This window comes from Macrobrachium nipponense, chromosome 6, assembly GCF_015104395.2.
Source record: "Macrobrachium nipponense isolate FS-2020 chromosome 6, ASM1510439v2, whole genome shotgun sequence".
Taxonomy (NCBI): domain Eukaryota; kingdom Metazoa; phylum Arthropoda; class Malacostraca; order Decapoda; family Palaemonidae; genus Macrobrachium; species Macrobrachium nipponense.
This window is the reverse complement of record NC_061108.1, coordinates 90954937-90982436: the sequence shown is the minus strand read 5'-3', so window position 1 is coordinate 90982436 and position 27500 is coordinate 90954937. Positions and strand designations below refer to the sequence as shown.

Genomic DNA, 27500 nt, shown 5'->3' with positions numbered 1-27500 from the left:
ATTATATCTTTACATACTCTAGACACCCAAAAGTACTGTCAAGATTCTTTTTCTTCTCTGCCCAACACCACCCCTCTCCTCCAGCCCATGGACCAGCAAGTGATATCGAACTTTAAGAAGCTGTACACGAAACATCTTTTCAAGAGATGTTTCGACATCACCGATACCACAAACCTCACCTTGCGTGAATTTTGGAAGGAGCATTTCGACATCGTCATTTGCATCCGACTCATTGACCAAGCTTGGCAGGAGGTTTCAAGGCGAACCTTGAATTCCTCGTGGAGGAAACTCTGGCCTGATGCCGTATCCGCCCGAGACTTCGAGGGATTCGACGTGGACGAAGCTGGTGCTGCAGATTCAGAAACAGTTGACGATCCCGAAACTGTTTCCCAACCAGATCTTGACGAGATCGTTGCACTCGGCAAGTCCATGGGGCTGGTCATCGACGAGGACGACATCAACGACCTTCTCGAGGAGCACCAAGAGGAACTTACGACGGATGACCTGAAGGAGTTGGAGGCCATGCAACATAACGTCGTTCAAGAGGAGTTCTCTAGCAGCGGCGAGGAAGAGGAGGAGGACCCTATGACAATGGCAGAAATTAAGGACGTTCTGGCCGCTTTTCATAAAGTGCAATCGTTTAAAGAAAAAAAAGACACTCCGAAAAGGCTCACACAGGCCGTATGCTTGCGCAGTTCGATGACGTTTGCCCGAGTCGTTTCAGGAACATTGTGAAAAGTAGGCAGAAGCAATCTTCCTTGGATGTGTTTTTTTAAAGAGGCCTTTAGCATTAGCAGGAGTAAGCAAAAAGGAAGAACCAAGTGATAAAAACAGAAAAGTTTGAAAGTGGTGATGAAGTTTAAAATTCTGTAGAAAAAAAAAAAAAAAACCGTAAAGTAAAAAAAAAAAAAAAAAAAAAAAAAAAAAAAAAAAAGTTAAAAATAAAAAAAATAAAAATTCTTTTATTTTTATTTTACTTTTTTGTAAAGTTAAGTGTTACAGTTTTCTTAATGTGTTTCGTAAATTTTGGTTTAGTTTTCCTTACATTTTTTTGTGTTTCGTAAAGTTAAGTGTACGTACGTATCTGCCGTTTGTCCTCCTCCTCCTCCTCTGCCTCCACTTTCGGAGATAGCCTCACTCGAAAGGTAAGCTTCCACATTTTACGTACAATATTTCTTGTATACCATGTACTAATACAATTTATTTACAGGTTAATTTGCATTACGTTATTAAGTTTGGTATTGAATGGTCCAATTTGTTGTAGTATTTCATTGTTTATAGGTCGATTTAGCTTTATTATGAAATTTACTGGGGTGTTTTTGGAGGGTTGGAACGGACTAGCCATTTTACATGTAAAATGTGGTCCAAGATACGAAAACCTCATGATACGAAGGGTGCCTCAAAACGGATTAATTTCGTATCTTGAGGTACTAGTGTGTGTGTGTGTGTGTGTGTGTGTGTGTGTGTGTGTGTGTGTGTGTGTGTGTGTGTGTATATATATATATATATATATATATATATATATATATATATATATATATATATATATATATATATATATTATATATATGTATATATATATACGGCGCAATCACTCAACGGCGAATCGGTTTTATGGCGGTCGTCAAAATTATTCATTAAAAAAATAAGGCATTTTAAAGGTATCTTTACGACACAAATTTCAGTTAACAGCGCCGCTAGCGCCGTTGTCTAACGAGTTCATACATATGTAGAAATGCCGTTCAGACCATAAAGGTTATGCAAATTATATTAACAAATTTTATGGAGTTATTACGGTAGTCTTAGGTAAAAAAAAAAATATAATGCCTCTGACGCCGTTCTATGCCGAAAATATCGAGTTACATAAGTGCAAATAAGCTATGGATGTGTCGATTCATAATTGTTCATGCTTTTGTTTAAAAATAAAAAGTGTATGAAAATGTATTACGTGAAAGGCATTTTTATTTCTGTACAGAAATATGATACAAAGGCAGCTTTTGAAACTGCCCTTCACATTATCAAATACGATGTTTTTTCATGTTCTTTCTTGTAAGCCGCCGCCTGCCACTCTTCCGAAAATATCAATTTAAAAAAAGTGCAAATTAGCGATCGATGTGTCGATTTTATAAATGTTTATGCTATGTTTAAAATGTTTATGAAAATGTATTACGAATAGGGTATTTTTATTTCTGTGCAGAAATATGATAAAAAGGCAGCTTTTGAAACTCCCCTTCAAGTTATCGACTACGATGTTTTTTACAAGTTCGTTTCTTGTATGCCACCGTCTGCCGCTCTTCCGAAAATATAGTAAAAAAAAAAATGTGTCGATTTTTTAAATGTTTATGCTTTTGTGTTTAAAATGTGTATGAAAATATATTGCGTAAAGGTATTTTCATTTTTGTACAGAAATAAGATACAAATTAAGGCAGCCTTTGTAACTACGCTCCACATTGTCAGGGGATGGTTGTTCTTGTTCGCCAGTTCCGAAAAATGCATTGTTTTATTTTATTAATTATGCATCTTTTCCATAAATCCTTTAAAAAGTTATACATAATTTCACTGTATCCAAGAATATTGTATGTATTCTCATATTATTGTATTTTAAAATACTACGGCAAACTTAAGCCCGTATTCCGCGGAGCGGCCAATGTTGTGGTTTGAAATCAGCTGATGAATACGAGTCTGTTTCACCATAACGCAATTCTGAGCGAATGCTCTTGCTTCTAGTTAGCATAAACGAATATCTATATACTTGACTTATATGAGACGAAGTTCTTTTTCCTTATACAACGTGTTTTTAGGTGGAAATATTTATTGAATATGTCTCGTTGTGAATGTGAACTACTATTTTTTTCGTTAACAGATTACGTTGGCGGTATGTTTATTGCGTAAAAAATTACATGATTCCGTTCGCAATACGTAATCCTTTATATCATCGTAATATGAACTTTACGTTATTTATCTTATATCGGCGTAAAACCAACGGTAAAATGTGTTCTTTCAAGCACAGTAGTTTTGATTAAAATGATTTTATCCCAATTTTATCTACAGTTGTGTGTGATGGCAGACGTTTACTGCAGTTTTATACTTGTTGCCGATGTACGATAATAGTCATTAGCCGCTTGAACCGTTTTCTCAGCTTCAGTTATAACTAGGTTTAAATTTAATGGTATATTTCCCGATTGATCTTTAATCTATATTGATCTCTGATCTATAGCGAATAAAGTTATTACATTAAGATATCTCAGTTCTATTCTATACATAACGCCATTTATAACAAATACGGTAATGTTGCACTGTAGTACAATGATCGAAATACAAGCCAAATGGATGTTATCCAGTTCGGTTGTACTTAGAAAAAAAAAAAAAAAAAAAAAAAAAAAAAAAAAAAAAAAAAGTCTTTTCTCGTTCGGTTGTTTGTTCATGGCTGTACACGTTCACGCAACGAGTATAACGTTAAAACCATACTTTCATCATTCTCTTTTGCTGTTATTGAACTTATGTAACTAGAAGATGGATAAAGTTAGGCCATTGTAATTTGATCTCTCATAAAATCGAACTATCGTAAGACTAATGATCGTAACCTGAACACTACAGCTACCTGTACACTGTATAAACTTTATTATATCTTTACATACTCTAGACACCCACATGAACTGCACAGTAAATTCTATAGTACTATACTGCATAAATATAATTTTACTTATTGCACCGTTGTGGGATTACGGCGCCTTTGACTGGTCTAGAGTTTCGAAAGAAGGTGTGCGGCGGCTGTAGGCTTTAAAATCGCTCAGCGTCGAAAATCGCTTGGCATCGGTGGCCAGGAACGGAACCCCTGCCGCTAACCGAGGGCCGCCGTATGTATTTATGTATATATATATATATATATATATATATATATATATATATATATATATATATATATATAATATATATATACACACACACACACACACACACACAGTAGTACCTCGAGATATGAAATTAATCCGTTCCGAGGCGCCCTTCGTATCATGAGTTTTCATGTATACAGTGGGGCCTCGTTATCCACGGGGGATAGGGGCCCAGAACCCCCCCCGTGATAAGTAAATACCCGTGTTATCCTGATACCCCCCTCAAAAATTGCCTTAAAACTGCCTACTTTAATAGTTAACCCACCCAAGACCACTATTCCAAATGTTTATAACTGCCTAATTTAGTTCAAACACCAAATATGTTTTCAACTATCACCTAAAACTAAATTCAAGACAGTTTTTAAAGTTATTGTACAAAATTAGCCTTAAAAAATAAATGTAGTATATGTACTACTGTACATATGTAGCCTTACTAGCCTATGGATTACAGCTAGAAGCCTCCATACGCATGGTGGGCCTCTATACAAGGAAAGAGAGGATGAGTGGTAAGAGAACTATCAAAATTATGGTAAATCATATGGGTACTCACCAACAATCTATGTTGATAAAAGATGGCGACGATTTTGCAGTGCAATCCAGGTAATAAATAATATGATCAATGCTACCAGCAGTATGCAGCGAAACATCTCTTCCCTTCGTCACAACACGTTAATATATTCCACGTAAAAACATTCATCTGACCTTCAGGCATCTTTCCCATAAGAGTAAAAGAATCGGGGCTTTTGGATGCCACATAATTAACTCGTTTATATGGGTACAATTTAAAGAACGCGCTACACACCACATTTCATAACAACAACAAACAAAACTTGGACAAACGTGAGTAGGCCAGTGTTGCCAACTGCGAATGGCAATTTCTTGCTAGATTTTGTTCCATAAAAGGCTAAAAAAAATCACATACCGTATATACTCGAATAACGTGCAATCTCCCATATCGTTCGACCCCCAAATTTTCACCAATAAACAGTGGTTTTGTCATGTATCTCATGTATCATGCAAGTTCCTTTTCCGAGAGCGTCAGTTCATAAGGTTGGTGGTTTAGCCTGCTAATGGCCGAGTCATTCAGATGTGTGCTGATGCTAGTCAAGTTACGGTAATTTTCTTATTAATCTTGAGAATTGAATAGAAAATCTCAAGATTAAAAAAAATCCCAAGATAATAAAATAATTGTAAAAATAACACGCCTTGGAGTCCTTAATCATTCTCTCTCTCTCTCTCTCTCTCTCAGGAATAAATACGTACGTACTGTAATTTGAGTCTTTCACCAACGGGTATCAGTAAATGTGTAGACATTGTGTGCGTGTTTAAAAAAAATGTGCAGTACACACACATTCCAATGTTTCGGTTTTTGGAATTTTTCAGATTTCGGAAATGTGAGGTCAGATGCATAATCAAACAAACACCACTACTGCAGCAAAAACATTTTTTCCCTTTATGATTTTCATTATTGTTATTTATTAATTACAGTTTATTTTAAAATAAATAATTAATATAATTACTGTTAAATGAATGTGAGATAATTAAGATCACCTTACCTATTTAAAAAAAATAGTGGGACAATTAATACCATATGTTCACTAATAGGTTAGTTATTTTCAAAAAAACATTCCGTAAAACACAAAAAATATATGTACATAACAATCAAAATATAATAATGTTTTGCAGTTCAACTTGTGAATTTTAACAATAAGTATGACTATATAATATATTTAACCATATTGATCTCTAAGTTGAAGAGTCGTAAAATTCTGAGGATGGTCCGGGAAAAGGATTTGTACTTTGTGATTACGTATCGCTACAACACCATGTGGTATTTTCATACCACTATATTGATGACGCATCGCTACGACACACTGGTGTTTTTCATACCACTATACGTTAAAGTTAAAATGATCATATTATATTATTGTTTTCATGAAGGAATAACTATATAAAGAAAATTATTGAGTAATTTTTGCCATCAGCAGTCAGAAAATCACGAACATGGTAACGTTCAAACCTAGTGCCATCCATGGCATATGTCTATAAATAGAACAGAAGCAGAGGGCAGTCATTGGATAACAGATCTCCATGGCTACCAACCAACCAATCAGGTGTTAGTTATGCTACTCTGTAATTTCTTAGAATGAACGTTTACACACACGAAGCTAACGATGATGTGTGTGTTTTGCATACAGTACGTAGTTTTAGTTTTTATTAGTGTAAGTATTTTACTGATTTCATGAAGAATAGAATGATTCCTTCTCATTACTTTGAATGCAAAACGGCTTGAAGATTCTTTCGCAAAAAGAAGAGAGAAAAAAAATTTCTTTAGAAGATGATACCTATTTACTAAAGCGGTTGACATACCTTCAAAACAAAATTCAGCTCTTTAATCTCTGGAAAAATGTTAATCTATCCCCGGCGACTAACAACAACAAAATTTGTTTGTTTTATCTTCCAAGTAGTACGTACGTAGTCCAGTGCACAGCTGTCGTCTGATCACTACTCATATGATTAACTTTGTATATAAAAGTATGTGTATATAACTGTTAACTTTGTATATAAAAGTATGTGTATATAACTGTATGTAGTATTTGTATACGATGTAAATATGACAATTTGTCGAAAATTGCATTTTTCCTAACTATACAAACCTGAGGTCCTTTAACAATAGGAAGGTAACTAGCGGCAGCTGGGACGGTCGTAAGCTTCGAACAAGGGGAGAACGGTAGTTAACTGCTTGTCCGATCGTGCGCGCGCCCCGCGCGTCGAGAGGTGAAGAATCACTTTTGCTTTAGGCCCATGCAAAAAGTTGCAGAGTGAGGGGTGGCATGAGGTGGGACTATATGTAAAGGACCTCAGGTTTGTATAGTTAGGAAAAATGCAATTTTCGACAAATTGTCATTTGTTCCGATACGTAATACAAACCCTCGGTCCTTTAACAATAGGAAGACTCACTTCTTGGTGGGAGGAATCTGAGTCTTTTTGGTGAACAGACTGGTGTTCGTCCAACCCTGGAGTGCCTCCCTGGTCGTAAGAGCAAGGGAGGGATCCAAACCTCTGTCCGATTGATCGGGGTGTGCACCGCAGGATCAATGGTCAGACCTCTGGGCCAAGTACTAAGAGAGAGGCAAGCGTATCTCTTCGTACCAGCAAGCAAGAACTTGTTCCTGTTTGCAAGAGACAATCATAAAATGATGGGTTTGTCTCAATTTGGCATCCACTTCCTCCCCCTGTTTGGAGGAAGTGGTGATATTTACTCCTATCCCTACTGAAAGGATAGGATGGTGCTCTATTGAGTAGCTCACTCTGCATCTCGTCCTTACCCAGCAGGGTGACGACCGTGTCCCTCTACCCAAAGGTAGAGGGAAGAAAAAGATGGGAAGAGGAGCCAGTCACACTCTCATTCCTCATCCATTCTTACGGTCACACCAGGACTCCGATGCTGTTCAGCCTGCAGGGTCTGGGTTAACTACACAACGTGTTGAGCAACCACCACGGTTCCCAAGGAAAAAAGATCCAAGGAACTGTGGGCAATATCCTGAAGGTAGAAGGAGGTGCATGCGGTCCGGTTGGACCAGGCGCCTGCCTTCATTACCTGCGCCACGGAGAAGTTCTTGCGGAACGCGAGAAGAATGATGAAGAGGCGTCCACACTCATCCTGGGCTGTCGAGTTTCTTCAGACAGCTCCGTCGCACCTTCACAGGACAAAGCAGCATAGCCTTCGTATCGGAGGCGGTGACGTCCATTAGGGAGGGTATTGTGAAGGACTCGAACCAATCGTCAGTTACCGAAGGGTTCTGAGTCTTCCGCTACGAAGATCGGTACGAAATCGAGCGTCACAAATCCCCATCCCCTTTGTGCTTGACTTCTCAAGAGAAGTCATGCAGTTACCTAAGACGAAAAGAAGGGAATAGTCGTATGACCTATCCCTCTTCTCGACTTTGGTTATGTACAGTACTCATACTGACAAGCTATTAAGACGAAGTAATGATTGCTCTGGAACAAAACCCGAACTAAGTTCCACAGCATAGTTCGTAACTGACTCGGACGCTCTGACAGCTGCCGACTGACTGGTTCGGAATCAGTAGAGGCAAGTTGTCCAAGCATCCGGGTAAGTCACGTGACCTTCGCCCTTTAAAGAGTTATGCTGAGAGACCAAACAAATAAAATATTTGTTAGTCACCGATGCCGGACGGCGCGGCGATGATTCTCTTAATGCATAAGCTCAAAAGGCGAAAGTCAATTGCCTTCAAAAGACCGAGGTCCCTGATGGCAAGAAAATCTCATAGACGTTGAATCTCAGCTTAAGGAGAAACAACACTATGTGACGTTGAAGACGAAGGTAGGCAATGAATGCAACCTACGTCTTCCCAGCTGAATCGAGAGAAGGAAATCTCAGATTCTAAACCTGTGCTTACAAATGACTGAAAACGCTAACCGCCATTCATTGCTGTCCGTTGTGCAATGAAAGCGGGGCGTTCTTCAGTAATGAAAACACAGGGGAGACCGCTTGAAGAACTGCTTCTCATGGGCTGAACGTTTGGAAGTAGAGCAGGCGTGTTGGGAGTAGGCGATGTCTTCAATACATCTGCTAATCCGGGGTGAACAATGAACAATTGTACACCTCCGAATACAAGATATTTTGAGGACAAACTCAGATTCCGCAAAAATCATTCGCATTATCGGGATACGATGCAGCAAGAGGACTATTACAGAATTCTGTTACCGTGCTGTAAACAGAAAGATGAGAGTCGAATAGATATCTCTGTTTAAAATTCTCGCAATACCGAAGACGATGAATACTAGCGTTTCTCAGCAGTAGATGGTCATTCATGTATGCGAGAATCCCCGTTAATCAGAGACTTAAGTCCGTGATTGTTGGGCAGAGATACGGTTGTTATTCAATCAAAGCAGGTGAGAAAGACATAAACAACCGTCTATCTCAAAGCGGCAGCTGATACTGAAATGCCTCGGGCAATTCAATACGCAGTAGCTGTCGCTGACTCGTCATCCTGAGTTGCCAAGTAATCCTTTCCACGAAGGAATGCGTTCGGCTAGAACCACCGAGCATAAAAGATATGCTCGAGCAATTATATTTAAGCGAAACGAATTTCGGTAAATATAAAAGCTAAAATGGTGTTGTTGTTGACAACACCATAAGTATATAAAATTGAAACTGGAAACTCCTGGGAGGTTGCAGGCAACCCGGGTTGCAGTTCAATTAGAATACTTTTCGTCTAAGTCGCAATCCGTAGAATAAACCAGGATATGCGCCTACCCCTCGGACCATTCAACTGCTTAGCAGAATCATGTCGCGAGGTTAATATACGTAGTATATTTGTAGGAGTTATGAACAACGATCTCCATCCTAAATTCTTTCCTTCAAGAAAACAAAATAAGGATTGGAGATCGACCACCTTCGTTCTCTATTAAAGAGAGTGAAGGAGAAGTCTTCCTCGAAGGAAAGCTTCAATGGTGAACAGAATACTAAGACGATAGTTCCAGCCAAACTGGATATTCCCAGTCCGTTCTTCTCTATTCCAGGTTGGTCGCCTACTGTGAGATAGTCTTCTTCAGCAGCAGTCTTCTTCCTAATGCTAGAAATTCCAGGATTCGAGCATAGGCGAGGTTCCCGATTATCGTGTAACATATCGGGGATTCTCGTCTCGCTCACTTTGGACCGTGGTCTCGCCTAAGTGTTTGGAGATCGTAAGAAACTCTAAACACTCTGAATGCGCTAGAAATTCCGTAGAATTCTAAGCAGTCTGCGAAACCCCCACCGAATTCGTCAAACGATATCGGCTGGTGGTCCTCTCGATTCCCGTAGAAATCGAGAATGGGGCAGGATCCCTCCTCAACTACCAGGGCTTACGTCAGGTAGGACCCGAAGGTCCCCCCTGGTAGCGCAGTCCCCAACGTGGGATCCTACAGAGAAATCTCTGTAGGATCCTTCCCCTTTCCCTCGTAGCCGTAAGGAGAGAGGGAATGGGGGAGGAATTGGATACTCGCTCGCCTTCCCAGTGGAACTAGCAGTTGGAGAAGAGTAGGAGCAGCCATCGCCTTGCGGCGATGGCCTCTCAGAGTCTGGGAAAACGTATCGTCAGGAGAAAACGTTTTTCTTTTTCCCGAGGAGGGTTACGAACTCTCACTGTAGGTAAGGGTCTGCCGTCACTGTGAACGTCGTCTGGGTGGGGCTGATCGACACCTGACAGGAGAGAGCCGATACCGTCCTCCGACTCATTCCAGTCCTCATCGAGGTCGAAACCTCTCAGGAGGACCGAAGGAGTATTTAAATACGGTCCGTGTCCGAAGACACGTAGAAACGCCGCTGTCGCAGTAGAGGAGGTGGAAGTAGCTTGATCGACCGGCCAGAACTGAGAGAGCCTACTTGTCCGGAGACGAGAGACTCTGGTTCAAGACAGAATCGGTAAGCTCCGATCGCGGCATACCCACCGTCGGTTTGGGTTCCCTCTCGGGCCCCAAAACGACTCGAGCAGAGACATGGGCTCTGCTGGTGGGAGCGGCGATCCTTCCCCCCGGTCGTTGTGCTGACGAATCAGTGCAATAACCTGGGTAAAGTTACTCTGAATCTCGGAAGTTACAGCGTCTTGAGGAGTGAGGTAGGAACCGTCCAGTCCCTCCAACAAGAGCAGCTCCCAGGACCCTCCTCCTTCAGAAGAAGGACCAGCAACAGATCCCTGACGGTTGCCTCCAATCACTTGCGCGTAACGTCCTGGTTGGTCCTAAGACCAACCTGGCACGTGCGGCGTCGTGACGGGATCGTGAGCGGCGCATCTCTCACGATCACTCCTATATACCTAGCTCTTCCTGGCGTATGCCGAGGAAGTTGAAGGTATCGGAGAGACAGAACTGACGCTACCCCCTCTCCCCCTGACGGTCGCCTCCAATCACTTGCGCGTACGTCTGGTTGGTCCTAAGACCATACGTGGCACGTGCGGCGTCGTGACGGGATCGTGAGCGGCGCACCTCTCACGATCACTCCTAGCTACCTCGCTCTTCCCGGTGTAGCCGAGGAAGTTGAAGGTAGTGGAGAGACAGACCTGACGCTCCCCCCCCCCTCCCCCCCCCGCTCGCTGGCAGGACCAGCGTACGTGGGGGGCTGCAGCCGATCACCAACCCGCGGTGGGGATCGATCTGCAGGCCTGGCCGTGCCGCTCACCTGTGGCGAGCGGCTCGACTGAGCACGTCGACCCGGTCCCGTGCGTCAGACGAGCTGCTGCTGGTCACCGTATCCGCCCGGTCCCTGTGGGAGCGGCGGTCAGGTGACCATGCAGAGCTCGCTTTCGCCGTGAGACCGGTGAGCGTCCTCGCGGCACGTCAAACCGCTGGTACCAGCCGCTGGTACCGTCGGTCGAGGGGGACCTGGGGGAACCTCTTCCCAGCCTCAAACCCGTGGCCGGTCAGAGACCGTCACGTCACCCGAGGTACCGGCTGGCTCGCTGCGAGAGCGGCCGCTGGCCTGGCAAGAGTCACCTGAGCGGCTCTCGACAGTCTTCTGCTCCGTGCCTCGGTCATGACGCTGAGCGAACAATCAGGCGTCTTAACTTTGGCTGCACGGTCACCCGAAGGAGATCGTACACTCGGAACTTCTCGCGGACGAGAAACCGAGCCGGTACCTGGCTTAGCAGCAGAGCTGCCAAGACCAGGCGAGGGTGTACCAGCGGTAGCCAGCACACCCTTTGGGTCCCCGTCTTCTTCTTCTTCTCAGAAGGGGAGACGGGCCCCGTTCCCGAAGGAACAGGAGGACCAGCAGAAGAACCCCCCCGTCACACCGGAATGTGACGAGCCCTTCGAAGTTTCCCGAAGGAGTCTTCTTAGGGGGAATAACAAAACCCGGTTACCAGCTGGTCGCTGCGAGGCGGCCCGCTGGCCATGGCGAGAGTCACCTGAGCGGTTCTCGCCATTCTGCCTTCTGCTCCGTGCCGTGGTCTTGGCGCCGAGCGAACTCTGGCGCCGAAACTTTGGCTCACGGATCTCCCAGAGGGAGAGCGTACACTCGGGATCTCCCGCGAATACGAGAGACCGAGCCGGAACCTGGCGTAGCGGCATCGCCGCTAGCACCAGGCGAGGAAGTACCAGAGCTAACCGATACTCCTCTGGTCCCCGTCTACTCTTTCCTTACGGAAGGGAGACGGGCCCCGCTCCCGAAGGAGCAGGAGGACCAGCAGAAGGACCCCCCGTCCCACCGAGGTGGGACGGGCCCTTAGAAGTTCCCGAAGGAGACTTTCTTAGGGGGGGGAGCAGCCTTCTTCTTCTTCGGCTTATGGGCCTTAGAAGTCGAAGGGGAAGAGGCAGCAACAGACGAAGATGACACCTTCCTCTTCTTCGTCAGCTCACGCAGGACAGTCGTCAGGTCCTCCATCCAGGCCGGAGTCGGGCCTATTGCCGAAGCAACACGGCCCGACTGCACCTGTCCGGAAGGACCTGGGACTGGGGAAGACACACCATGGGCAGGACCAGCATGGACAGGCGCAGGAACCAGGAGCGACAGGAACAGCAACCAGCTCAGGAGCGGCAGGAGCGGCAGGAACAGCGGCAGCGGTAAACACAGAAGGGACAGCCAAGCCAGTAGCGGGAACCACATCAGCGACAGGTACGGCAGCCCAGCCATCGCCTCGTAGAATCATCGGCAGCAGCGTGGTACTGGCGGCCGGTCCAGGGGCGAGCTGCTTGGAACAGCGGGAAGTCTGGGCAGGCAACACGAAGAAAACACAGGCGGCGGCGGCATACCCCTCCTCGGTACGGCGCGCCGGACCGGCCCTAGAAGCGGCAGACGGCGTCACCGACACAGCATGGGGAGTGTAGACCAGCGGGGGGAAGCAGCATAAGCGGCCGTGAAGGTTGTAGTGGAGACCACTCCAAGGTCACCGCCCCAGACCTCGCTAGACTCTGCAGCAGATCGTGGATGCTAGGCACGCCCTGCAGCCGCAGTGGTCCATACCTGTCCAAGGTCGTCTCCCACGGCTGTAGCACCTGCGGTAGCACAGACAGATTAGTAAGAGGGGTTCCCTCACGCACGGGGGGGGGAGACCATGCCCCCACCCCACCCCGAACGGAATAAGGAAGAAAAACCCCGAAAAACAAAATACGAGGAAGCTGAGCGGGGGTGGGGGGCAGGAAAGAAGACGAAGAATCGGATACCAAGGGAGTCGCGGGAGAGCTTTCCGACGACTTCCTGGCAGACCTTCGCTTCCCCTACCCCCGCACAGCAGTGAAAAGTAATATGAAAATGAAACAGAATACTGCACTTGCGATTCACTTCATAGAACTTAAAGAGGGAAAAATCAATTCCCGGTAAGAGCGGAAACTTGATCCATAATAATATGATGCTATCATAAATATATATGAAAATGAACAATACTGCACTTGCTATTTTCACTTTCACAGCAATAAATCGTAAGGATTAATTCCCGGGTAAGAGCGGAAATTGATCCAAAATTAAATTTGATGCAATTAATAAATGAAAATGAAAAGAAAACTGCATTGCGAATCCACTTTCATTGCATTCTATTCATACAAAATAAGAGGCTCTTGCCGAGCGCAATCAAGCTCTCGGCAACGAACGCACAGGGCAAAAATATAATGAAAAAGAGTACGTTTACATCTTCAATTACACACTTTCGAAACCCAAAATACATGACTCGGCGCGAGTGCGCCCGCCCTCGGCACCGAGACATAATTCAAGGTTTCAATTCATGAAAAGAGCGGAAATCGCCGTCTCTACGGCGATAGCTCCATGTTGATTCATAATTAAGTAATGAAAATGAAAACAGTGTACTTACAGTTTCATTTTCAAGTCAAACCAAACCATTAGTAGAAAACACAATATAAACAAAGCATACGACGATGAAGCGGGCAGAGAGCGATGACGAACACGTCCTTCACACCCGCGGCCGAAAGCAAAAGTGATTCTTCACCTCTCGGGCGCGCGGGCACGCGCACGATCGGACAAGCAGTTAACTACCGTTCTCCCCTTGTTCGAAGCTTACGACCGTCCCAGCTGCCGCTAGTTACCTTCCTATTGTTAAAGGACCGAGGGTTTGTATTACGTATCGGAACAAATGTACAGTATAGCCTAGTATTTGAATGATGCTAAAGTATTTCAATATCCGAGGAAACAGTAGTAAATTTCCCCACAGTGAGTTTGGGTACATAAGTAATATCTAAGATGACTTAAATTATAAAAGCCTTTTATGTATAAGATAGCTTTTGCAACAACACATATCTTACGAAAAATTACTTATGTGAAGATGGTTTTAGTAGTACAAATGATAGTTATTGTATCGTTATAAATATCAAAGTGAACGAAGTCGCAAAGTCGATTCTATGTCATGTTTTTCCTAAACGCGTTGACTTAAAGGAGAACGTTATTTTGGTTGTTTTATCACTGCCACAAACCCATAACAATACAGTGTATGTATGATAATTCTAAACTATTATTCACTACCAAAATAACGATGATATTTTGTATTGAAAATTAATGTTACGTATATTCCAAACATTATTACTACGTAGCATGAATAGTACTATAAAAATTTTGAAAGATAATCTTGCTGTGAACGCTACCATAATTTGATTTTCATATACGTACGTACATTTTTGGGTCATCCCCCTGGTCTGGCCTCGCATGAAATTAAAATTGAATTTCACTGATATGGAATTACTCCACGAATAGCCTTTTTATTATGAAGATATGACGACTTAAAGGAGAACGTTATTTTGGTTTGTTTTGATCACTGCCACAAACCCATAACAATGCAGTGATGTATGATAATTCCAAACTATTATTCACTACCAAAATAACGATGATATTTTGTATTGAAAATTAATGTTACGTATATTCCAAACATTATTACTACGTAGCATGAATAGTACTATAAAAATTTCGAAAGATAATCTTGCTGTGAACGCTACCATAATTTGATTTTCATATACGTCCGTACATTTTGTCGCACAGCTGGCTGGCCTCGCATAGATAAAATTGATTTCACTGATATGGAATTACTCCACGAATAGCCTTTTTAATATGAAGATATGACGATAATATATAAGGTAAAAAATGTTTTTATGTATTTCGTTTACGCTTCGTCGCCAATAACAAACAGCAATACTTACGATAATCTATGACAAATAGCGTTTGTATGACTTCATTGTTCAGAGAAGTTATATACGAATACTGCCAAAATAATAATGAAGTTCGAATTAATTTTAGCCTTAATGTTATTACTACTGTAATTACACACCACTACTATTAAAATTCTAAAAGTTTATCAAACAAAAAAATGTCGCTTTGAACGCAACCGTATACATAAACCATTTTCGTAAAGGTATATGGTTACATTTTGTGGCTGGCCACTCCGACGATAAGTTGAGTGCAATGATGTGGAATTATTCTTTGAATAGGCTATTTATTATGAAGATATGACTATAATATATAAGGTAAGAATGGTTTTATTACCTTTATTGTCAGTTAATATCATAATGTGAATCTGTGTACGTTGGTGGTTATCGCACTGCAACTACGCTTAGCCTACCAATGAACATCGTACATAAACCTTGAATAGGCTATTTATTCCGAAGATAGGACAATAATATATTAGGTGAGAATGGTTTTATTACCTTATTGTCATTTAATAATCATTATATGAGTCTTTAAATGAATGTTGGTAGTTATCGGACCACGGCCGAGGGTTAGCCTACCGAAAAACATCGCATACCCAACACGACAAACCCGTGATGCAGCGATTCATACCAGTGATGTAGCATGAGAAGCGGTCCAAGAAAAAACCTGTGATTAACTGGATCCGTGAATACTGATCCGTGAATAAGCGATGCCCCACTGTATATATATATAATATATATATATATATATAATATATATATATATATATATATATATATATATACAGTTACCATCCGAGTTACGACCTAGATCCGTTCCGACCAACAGGTCGTATGTCAGAATGGTCGTTAGTCGAAAATACCAGCCAAAATGGCCGACACGTGGATTATAAGTACTCGGTTAAAGTGGAAGATTATACTGTACTCGAGGGACATATGATATGAATGTGTTTGCATCTTTTAAGTAACTTTTTCTGTTGAATAATATTATTGTGTATATAACAAGCTGTTTATTTATCATTTTTATGCCTTTTAGTTTCACTTTTATAATTTTATCATATATTTCTGTTGAATAATATTACTGTACATATGTATATACAAGGCTCGTTTATTTATAATTTTTTATGCCTTTTAGATTCACTTTTATCATACTTTTTCTGTTGAATAATATTACTGTTGTACTATACGTACCAAGCTGTTTATGTATTTATCATTTTTATGCCTTTTAGTTTCACTTTTATCATTTTATCATAGAGATATTTTTAATATTATACTGTAGGTGCAATGTATTTAGCTTTTTTTTTTCAGTTGCTTAGTTGATATACTACGTACATACATCTTAATATAATATGGTTTTAGAAATAAAATATTTATTACTGCAGTTGAATTTATTATACAAAAATACAAATGAAGATCAAAATACGAAAATAGAAAAGTTACAGTTCAAAAATAGAACATACAGTACTTAGTACTATACAAAATAGAAAATACATATGCATGTAAAAAAATAAGCAAAACAACACTCAAAATTAATGTTCACTGGTGCTTGGTTCGACGTCATCAACACTTTCTTCATACGCACGGTCGAAAGAAAGATCAGCTGTTAAGTCAGGCGAGGCAGGATGGGGAAAAGGGTGGTTACTGCGCTGGCCGATGTAGGGGAGGGGGTGGCTTCGATGCTGGATGAGGCGGGCTTTTGTGTTCGTTTGACAAACATGCTAAGTGTCGTTTGGATCTTCTGCTTTTTCTTTTCATCGTAGATTTCTTTGTATGGCCTCATTACTTCTTGCATAGATCTCTCTATCCGGGCAAACCGTTCAACATTCGGATCCATTCCTTCCAATTTATGCAGCATTGTATTAAGCATTTGTATGGCTTCCGATAATCCCTTCATCTCCAACGTCAGTGCCTTCCTAGCTTTCTTGGCAGAATTGCATTCTGATGAGTCAGACTTTCTCTTAGGGGCCATGGCAAAGGTGTAATGAAAAAAATGTTCCTGCTACAATGTTACAGTACTGCTACAATGTCTAGACAGTGAGTGAGGTGGTTGGGATGAGTGTCTGGGATGCTGTGCTGCCGGCGCCGTCGTAACTGTCATACCGCGCCGCACGCACTACGCTACCGCGCTGCCAAACAGTAAACGCCGCCAAATATAAAAAAATAGACCCCTGTCGGACACTGTCGTAAGTACGGGTGGACGTAACTCGCGCAGGTCGTAACTCGGATGGTAACTGTATATATATAAAAGGTAAAAGTGGTCTGGACGGGTACCTGTCACACTGAAGTTCCTTTTGAAGACAGGGAATGGGGTAATGCTTCTAGCTTCATGAACCAGCTCACTCAGGGTAACGGGTCATCTCTTTAACCCAATGGTTAAAGAGATGGTATCGGTGGTTTGGTAGCTCCAGACACCTGCCCTCAGTACCTGCAATAAAGTAGTTCCTCTTGGATGCCTAGGAAGGACAATGCTTTTGACCTCTTGGGGTATAAATCAAAGGGCAGTCTCCCTTGCCCAATGAATTGATGACCTAAAGGCCAGAGCCAGTGTTCTTGGACACTTCTTGCGCCAGCAAGTATCAGTAAATACTTGAGCCTAACATATCTAGTTCTGGTCATAAAATACCAAAAAACTAACAAGATTCTCCTCTTATTTCTCACCTCAGAAGTCTCAGAGGAGACTGCAAAATTATAAAATCTCTTGTCAAGGACTGATAGGTTCTAAGTTTCTGGCACCATACAAAGGAACATCAAGAGCAAGAGATATCTCAACCATCTGTAGGCCAAACTAAGCACCAGATGCCATGAAGCTTTCCTACTCCTTTTCCTGATGCTATGAATAGCTGGCAGCCTTTAAGCTTCAACACTCATGTTGAATTTTCCCTTCAGGGTCATACAAATGCCTAGATGAAATAATGAAGCATAAGAATCACATCCAACCTTAGAGACCAGAGTTCAGAGGGTGGGTAAGACTGCTCAAAGCTCCTCAAGAGAATGGAGGCCTCAATGAAGGCTGAGAGGTCCATAACACCCAGCTGGAGCATGTGAGAAAGGGCTGAGCATATGTCCTTTACTGCAGAATTAGAGAAGAGTTTACCTCAGTGGAGAGAAGCGAGAAAATCTCTGATCAGCTAAAAAGTGGCTATGACCAGAGAAATACCATCTCAAGACATTAAAATAAATAGCCCACATGTGACCCTACAGACTGCTGGTACCTACAACTTGGCTTGTGGCTAACAAGGAGCTAGCTACTAGGGTCACTGGAGACCAAGTGTGGTTGACACACTGTTGATACTATGAATCATGCCAAACATGTGGGAAGTGTAGATACTGTGGTTATCTGACGGGTGTTGGATGGCATCATGGTGTTCCTTTCTCCTGAAGCAGGAGAAAGGAACAAACACCATGAGCTTCAAGTTTAGCTGTATGGCTAAAAAGTTGATCAAACCAGCATTCCTCAAACATTAATGGGCCTTCCTGTTATATGTAGGTGTAAGGACCACAGTGACATTAAGACCTGCTCCTGATAACATTACTGGTCTTCCATTACATTTCAACAGCCTGGGAAGTATTTATTTGGCTGATAGTTTCACAGAGTGATGAAACACCCACTTCTGTGTCTGCCTTGCCGAATGGCAAAAGAGGGGACAATCCCTCTCTACCTTACTAATACACATATGACACCACCGTTCTACAAGGTTGGAAGTACATGTGAGTCATCTTGTCCACAAACTGAAGCAAATGAGCCATCCAGTTATACACTAACCCTCCTTCAATGCATCAGGGAACAGAATCCTCCCTAGAGGTGAGGGGTTCAGGCTATGAACAAGATAGGCTTTTACTTCCTGGCTGAAAGGCACAGTTTCTATGATAAGAAGCAGGTAACCACTCCCATTTCAGTCATCTGTCAAACAGACAGAGGTGGAATCCTCTGTTAGGGACAAGCTTCTCAAGGGAAGACACCTGATTGAGAACATCATACCAAAACTAAGCTACTTGTTCCCGTTGAGACATGACCTGTGTTGACATCTCACAAAACTTGTTGATCTGAATCTATAGGAAAGAGTTGTTACTACCACATAGATCAGCATGCTTGTACTTGGTCACACCTTAGGCAGGTATGACTTATGAAAAAATGAAGGTAGTCAGTTTTGATCCCAAAGCAACTGTACCTCACAAGATACTAGAATCAACAAATTATTGAGATAATGCAACAAGCACATCCTGAGTAGTACATAGGTCCAAGCAGACATAGCAGTGAACAATAACATGAACATTTTCAGGGTAGCTGAAAGTCTGAAGAACAGAAGTTTCAACTAGAGGACTGTCAAAAAAGCACCATATCACCAGATAAAAACCAACATGACCCATCCTATCCCGAACTAAGTCAGAGAGGCAAGCTTGTTCAGAGGATAGATATATATGGCTAGTTTTATAAACCCAGTCAACTTTTCCACCACGAGTAGCTGACTGTAAAAGCCTGTAAGCAGCCATCTACAACTTACAATGCATGAATGGGATCAGTCAAGGAAAGAGGGGAGGGCATCAGTCCTTGAAAGGTAGCCTGTAACCATCCCAAAGAACAAAGACAGCCCTGGCCACTGCCATTGGTCACTATTGCAATGCTTCATGGAATGCCAGACATCCTAAACTTGCAGCAAAAGGAGAGGAATACCAGCCTCAAGTCCATATATCTCTTCCCACTGTCTCCCTTTTGAGAAGAAGCTTGAAGGTAGCTTGAAAAGGCAAGAAAGTTACTGGCCCCCATGAAAGATTGCTGGGAACTCATTAGTGGTTTGAGAGGCCTGACTTCTCCCTAGCCCTAATGTCAATGGCATTGCAATATCAAAGGCTTGGTTGCATACACATTTATAAAACCCAAAGGAACTTTGAAGGATAATGAAAAATCAAGATGTTTTATTCCTTTGAAGGATAATGCATAAAGAATCAAGGTGTCTTAAATGTTAAGGAAGAGCTTGGCACCAACCTGTTTAAGAAAGCAACTGTACTCAGTCGAAACACCTGCCTCAAGACCAGACTGCCAATGGCATTGAGGTGTCTAAAAAACAGATTGTCAATGGCACTGGGGTGTCTCAGGAGTAGATTTACCCACAAGTCAGCAGACTGATGGGAGAAAATGGTCAATATCCTCTTCCTGACACAAACCACCTTCAAAACTTTGTATTGGCTGCCTATTTAGACACAGCATGGAATGCAGTCTGCCAGTGTGTTTAGCCACTGGTCCAACCATAAGGCTTGATTTTGGCAGCAGAGAAAGACTCCTCCTCTTCCATGAATAGGCAGGTCTCTGCTTTCCCAAGATCATATTTCTGCTGACATATCAAGAGGCAGAGGATGAAGCCTGGAAGAGCCACTGAAGGTGAAGGAATTTTCAGACCTGTAGTTCAGTAAATAATCTCCTTTACAATGCTCTAAACAACTGGGGACAAGTAGCAAATCGAAAGACACCTTAGCCATTGGGGCAAAGCCCATGATACACTTGCAGGACACACCTGTTGAGGTGGAATAAGGCAGCTCTTTGCCTGAAAAGGGTCCTCTACCATAGTGGAGGGATAAGACAGGCCAACAAAACATTATTAAGAAAATTATGATGAATAGTGTCCTATCTGTCACAGATGCTGAGTCACAATCAAGAGGCATTAAAAGTGAGCATGGTCGACCCCTTTGCTTTTAGAGCTAGCTTCAGCAACAGAATCACTGGCTGGAACTACTACCAGGCCAGGTGAACATGCATGTACACTAGTCTAATACTAGATGGTGTGGTCCAGGATGGTACTGAAAAAAGTTGGCAATCATGCCACTGACAGTCAAGACTGGAACCAGTAGTAATATATGCAGGATGACACCTGTGCTGAGACCAAAGGACCAACCAAGGACACATCCTTGGACATTCCTAGCCAAGTCCAATGAACTGGGACAATCAGTAGTTTTAAGAAGTGCATACTTTTCCTCATGCACCCCTACAGAAAGGGAAGGGCCAAGATCAGTACTCCTTTCCTGAAAAGAATGAGTGGAACCAGGAACTGCTAATATACAAGTTCATAAAGTAATCCATTTATTCTGAAGCATGCCATAGACTTCAGAATACAAAAACTGCTAGGTCAGAACACCTGGTCTTGTTTGCACTAACCACCACACTGCATCTCCCTAAACAAACTTGAGGAGGAGTAATGCTGTGGTCCTCTGCCCATGTAGGAATCTCTAAAGTCAGCTGCCATGTTACTGGGAGCATGGTCCTATCGTTGTTTCATAGGCAACTCCATTCTAAAAAATATGTGCAAGCCATTTCCTTCTCAGAATCACAGGTCTAAAGCCATAAAATCCAGCAAGTGGATTCCCCAACCTTTGAACATCCAACAAAAAGTAGATTATGAGCCAAGGGTGAAAGAGCAACTTCTGCTTTTAACTTCCACTAGTCTTGTTATCAAGGGAGTTTTACTAAGACTCCTGCAGAGGGAGAAGCTGGAAAGCTGTCTAGCTGATCTGCTGCCAACTGCTACCTGCTTAACTCCTCCAACAGAGATCTTAGCCTGAAATAGTTCTCGCAACTAGTTTTTCAATGAAGTCAGGTGGCATAGTAATTTCTGCCACAGTTTTGTAGGTGAGGATGGACCCTCTAGAAAATCCTCTAAGAATGCATGGAATCTTCTTTCTCTTGCCATCGGTAGTTGGGGAAAAAATATCATAGCATTTAAGTCTATTCCAGGTAAACTGCACCTTTCCTGATGTCAGGTCTGACTTGTTCCAGTTGATGACTAGACTGGTAATGAGATGAGGGAGGTGTCTTGGATGCTAAGTGGGGGAAAATACCTTGATCAACAAGTTGTCAAGATATCTCATTAACATGAAGCTTCTCCTGTGGGTCCAAACAGCAACTGGGGCGACCATATAAATGAAAACTTACAGGGATGTTGCTAGCCTAAAAAACTACCTTACATATGATTTTGTTGGATTTTAATTTAGCATTTTATCGATATTTTCCTATTTACATTCATATTAGTTTGTATTTGAAGATTAGTAAATCCTTTTTTATCATAAAATGAATTTAGTAATGAAAATACAGTAATTAGTGAATCTTGCTCTATGAAAAAAACTTGCATTTTAGTTAATATTTCCACTATTTGTTGTTTGGAGATAAGCTCCACAGAAAAACAGTAAGTAAAGTGTTTTATGATTAGTTTGGAGCATATGTATGTAAAATAATGGGAGTTTGTAGAACAGTATAACCACTATTACATTGTGTACAATAGTACCTACATATGAACGAGACTGCAAGTTTGGTGATGTCACGGTGATTGTACATATTTTTTTTTTTTTTTTGCGAATGAATATATATTTATGATAAAAAATTAGTTACTGTACTGATTACAATACCATACTGTAATATTAATATAATCACATCAAAATAAAGTAATCGATACATACTTGTAAACTTGTAGTGTATTTTTGTCTTTTAAAAAATGGTTTTCCCAAGAAGTATTCCTTGAATAGGCTTTTTATTATGGAGATATACCAATAATATATAAGGTAAAAAACGGTTTTATCATGTTTACGCTTCGTCACCAATCGCAAAGAACAAAACTACAATAATCTATGACAATTATCGTTTGTATGACTGCATTATTCAGAGAAGTTATTCGCTAACAAAATGATAGTGAATTTCGAATTAAACATTAATGTTAATCTCTATGGTATTACAACCGAAATTACATTACTATTACAATTTCTGAAAGGCTATTGAACAATAAACGTGGCTGTGAATGCAACCGTATAACTGGGTGTGTTTACATTTTGTATGCCTGCCACTCAGTGTTAAAGGTTGACTTCATTGATATAGAATTATTCCTTGAATAGGCTATTTATTACGAAGATATGCCAATAATATACATGTATTAGGTGCAAATAGTTTTATTACCTTTATTGTCAGTTTTTATAATGTGAATCTTTTCATACATGTCGATGGTTACTGCACCGCAGTCAAAGGCTTAGCCTACCGATAAACATCATTAACCCTCTTACGCCGAAGCGGTAAAAAAAAAATTGTCTCCCATGTGCCGGAGGTGTTTCAGAGTGAGCGCGGAAGCAGAAAAAATATTTTTTTCAAAAAATCACAGCGCGCTTAGTTTTCAAGATTAAGAGTTCATTTTTGGCTCCTTTTTTTGTCATTGCCTGAAGTTTAGTATGCAACCATCAGAAATGAAAAAAATTATCATTATCATATATAAATAATGCGATATATGATAGCGCAAAAACGAAATTTCATATATAATTGTATTCAAATCGCGCTGTAGGCAAAACGGTTAAAGGTAACAAGTTACTTGTTTTTTGTTGTAATGTACACTAAATTGCGATCATTTTGGTATATAACACATTGTAAAACAATAAAAGCAACACAGAGAAAATATCACAAAATAATGCATGAATTCGTAAGGCGCGGACGTAAACAAATATTTTTTTCAAAAATTCACCATAAATCTAAATAAATATTGTCCTAGAGACTTCCAATTTCTTTCAAAATGAAGAAAAATTATTGAATATTACTATACTGTAAGAGTATTAGCTTACAATTGCAGTTTTCGACCATATCTGACAAGTTAAAGTTGACAGAATGTCGAATTTTTTTATATATATTTTTTATATGCAATTATTTCGGAAATAAGAAAAGATACAACCTTCAAATATTTTTTGTTTTATTCTAAATGAAATTGTGCACATTTTCATATATAAAACTCTGTGAAATGCCTAATACGAAACGGAGCAAATATTCCGAGAATGGTACGTACGCATTTCGGAGATTTGTGGCGGAGAATCCGCGCGCGGAGGGAAGGAAAGATTTTTTTTTAAATTCACCATAAATCTAAATATTTTGCTAGAGACTTCGAATTTGTTTCAATTTATTAAGATAAAATGACTGAACATACTAGACTGTAAGAGTTTTAGCTTACAATTGCGTTTTTTTCGACCATTTCGGTAGTCAAAGTTGACCGAACGTGGTTTTTTTTCTATTTATCGTGATTTATATGCAAATATTTCAAAAATGAGAAAAGCTACAACCTTCAATTATTTTTAGTTGTATTCTACATGAAATTGCGCACATTTTCATATATAAAACTTTATGTAACGGCTAATTTAAAATGGTGCAAACATTACCACAATCGCACGTATGATTTTTTAGGAAGAGTTACCGCGCGGACGTAAAGAAAATGTTATTTTTTTCATAAATTCACCATAAATCGAAATATTGTGCAAGAGACTTCCAATTTCTTGCAAAATGAAGGTAATTGCTTGAATATTACTAGAATATAAGCGTTTTAGCTTACAATTGCGTTTTTCGACCATTTCGGTAGAGTCAAAGTTGACCGAAGGTTGAAATTTTGGCAATTATCGTTATTTATATGAAAATATCTCAAAACTGATAAAAGCTACAACCATGGGTTGATTTTAGTTGTATTGTGCATGAAATTGCGCACATTTCCATATATAAAACTTTATATAATGGCTAATTTTAAAATGGTGCAAACATTACCACAATCGCATGTATGATTTTTTTCGGAAGAGTTACCGCGCGGACGTAAGGAAAAAGTTTTTTCATAAATTCACCATAAATCAAAATATTGTGCTAGAGACTTCCAATTAGTTGCAAAATTAAGGTAAATGATTGAATATTACTAAAATATAGAGTTTTAGATTAGAATTGCGTTTTTCGACCATTTCGGTAGAGTCAAAGTTGACCGAAGGTTGAAATTTTGGCAATTATCGTTATTTATATGAAAATATCTCAAAAACTGATAAAAGCTACAACATGAGTATTTTTACTGGTTGTATTCTAAATAAAATGTGCACAATTTTCATTTCATATAATACTTCATGTAACGGCTAATTTACAATGGTACAAAAATTATGTCAAAGTGACGAAATAATTTCCGAGATGTGTCACAGATACTTTTTAGTGCGGCAAGAAAGAAATTCGCGCTTGCACGCCTGCGTAACGATTGTAAACAAAACAACACCTTGATCCATGAACTCCCAGCATCCCCCAAGGCGCATGATTCAAAAGTTTTAGGCTGGTAGGCCTCTAAGTATTTTTCCGCAAATTTAAAAAAAACTTTGTAAGTCGACGTAAAATACGTCCAGTTTGGCACACGGGGGAGGACAAAAGAAAATGTGACGTAAAAAATAACGTTCCAGTGGGCGTAAGAGGGTTAAGCTACATGGACAAATCAGCGATGCTGCAATCCATACCCATGATATAGACTGAGAAGCGGTCCAAGGAAACACCATGGTCAAACTGGCCCTGCGACTAGGGGATGACCCACTGTATACATACATACATACATACATACATACATATATATATATATATATATATATATATATATATATATATATATATATATATATATATATATATATATCATTCGAGCTACAAATGTCCTTTAATATCTAAATTCACTACCTCGGAATTGATATATTTTCTATATGTACCGAAGGAGAATTTTTTTAGCTGATAATAATTTCGTCCCCCATGCGATCCCATGGGGGGACGAACTTATATCAACTAAAAAATTCGCTCGGTAACATATCTGAAAATATATCAATTCCGAGGTAGTAGATGAAATTTAGATATTAAAGGACATTTGTAGCTCGAATGATATATAAATGAATCACGGTTCGATGTGATAATTATTCTATATATATATATATATATATATATATATATATATTATATATATATATATATATATATATATATATATATATATATATATATATATGAATACAACACAAACAGTCAGTTAGGTATGGACAACAGAACTCGGCTATTTTCAACCATATAAATGAACATAACCATAGAATAAACTGGAATGTCACGTGTAATTTATAGCAGCAACTGCCGGTACAAGAGTCAAATGATGGAATCGGCCTAATAAAAGAGAGGCAGGTAATGAAACATCTCAAAAGGAAGATGGATTCGGACACTTGCTTAAAAATTGGGAATGGGTCACGATCGACAACGTCTTCATTCAACCAACCCTTAAGAAGATTAGAGGAAGATTATCAGCGGGGGTGACTTAAAATGGCTTGTTTGTGGATGGACCTCTTGGTATAAATACCACCTTTTCTGTAAACTTTTCTCATTCATCTACCTGAAGAGGGAGACAGCAGTCTCTGAAATATAGTACTTTTCTCTATTTTGGTGTTTTTATGGGCTCCTTTTATTAGATATATATATATATAATATATATATATATATATATATATATATATATTATATATATATATAATATATATATATATAACACTTTTTGCCATACTTCTGAACCGAGTTACTTTATAAGTTTGAAAAATTAGGAACTAAAAATACAATACCTTTAAACCAGTCCAAGTCATCTTCCTTTTTTGATGGTGAGCATGACGATTCAGCAACTCGAGCTAATAGACTTAAAACCACTGCTGACTGTTCCGGTTTCTGAAGATATTCTGTAACTTTTTCGTGTAAATTAGGCTGATTTAAAAGGCATTTGTGAAGAAATTCTGCCAGCTGATAAAGAGAATATGAAGGTTTTTCTTTTTTCTCTCGAGATTTTAAGTATAGATTAGTTCCATTCTCAAGAACTTCAAAATATTCTTCATCAACTTCAGTATCATCATCCAAGGTGAAGTAAATGTCTTCCTCCTGTGCACAAAATAAAAAACAAAATGTAATAAATTACCACTGTAACTCAGTACAACTTTGATATCAGCATCTAAGTCTTCTGAATTTTGCTCAAATTAGTAATCTTACTATGCCTATCTTGCTTAAATTACAAAAAATATGTTATTGTTATAATACAATTAAGTTTGTTCATACTTACCTGGCAGATATATATATAGCTGTATTTTCTGAAGTCCGACAGAATTTAAAAATTCGCGGCACACGCAGTGGGCGGCCAAGGTGGTAGTACCCATTCCCGCCGTGGGAGGCGGATATCAGGAACTATTCCCATTTTCTATTCATATTTTATCAGTGCCACTGTCTCCTGAGGGGAGGTGGGTGGGCACTTTAATTATATATATCTGCCAGGTAAGTATGAACAAACTTAATTGTATTATAACAATAACATTTTGTTCATGAAACTTACCTGACAGATATATACATAGCTGAATCCCACCTTCGGATGGTGGGAAGAGACAGAATAGGATTTTTTGGGAAACTAAATTAAGTAGATGATATACATCTTGGTTCCTCACCTGTTAGCATAGCCGACTTCGTGATTACTGTCACCAAAGTCTGCTTCTGCGTTACTAGAGTTGCCAGCGAGGTAGAGACCTGTAATGCTGGTGCGCTCTAGATGATCTGTCAACGGGGACGTGACCACAATGTGACTAGACCATATGCACCATACTTCTGAGGCACCGAAGCTAAAACCACCACATGACCTTAACCTATCAAAGTTAGTT

At 40.4% G+C, this 27500-nt stretch overlaps 1 protein-coding gene across 5 annotated transcripts in view; it reads right to left on the bottom strand.

Moving 5' to 3' along the window:
- The window catches only part of LOC135216140 (DNA fragmentation factor subunit beta-like), a 259118-nt gene that overhangs the window by 226919 nt on the left and 4699 nt on the right, over positions 1 to 27500 (bottom strand). For all 5 annotated transcript variants that reach the window (XR_010314818.1, XM_064251226.1, XM_064251227.1 and 2 more), the window contains exon 2: positions 26430 to 26736. Coding sequence is in view for 4 of the 5 variants with exons in the window: in XM_064251226.1 (XP_064107296.1) it covers positions 26430 to 26736 (307 nt within the window). In the remaining variant the exon portion in view is untranslated. The remainder of the gene's footprint in view (positions 1 to 26429; positions 26737 to 27500) is intronic.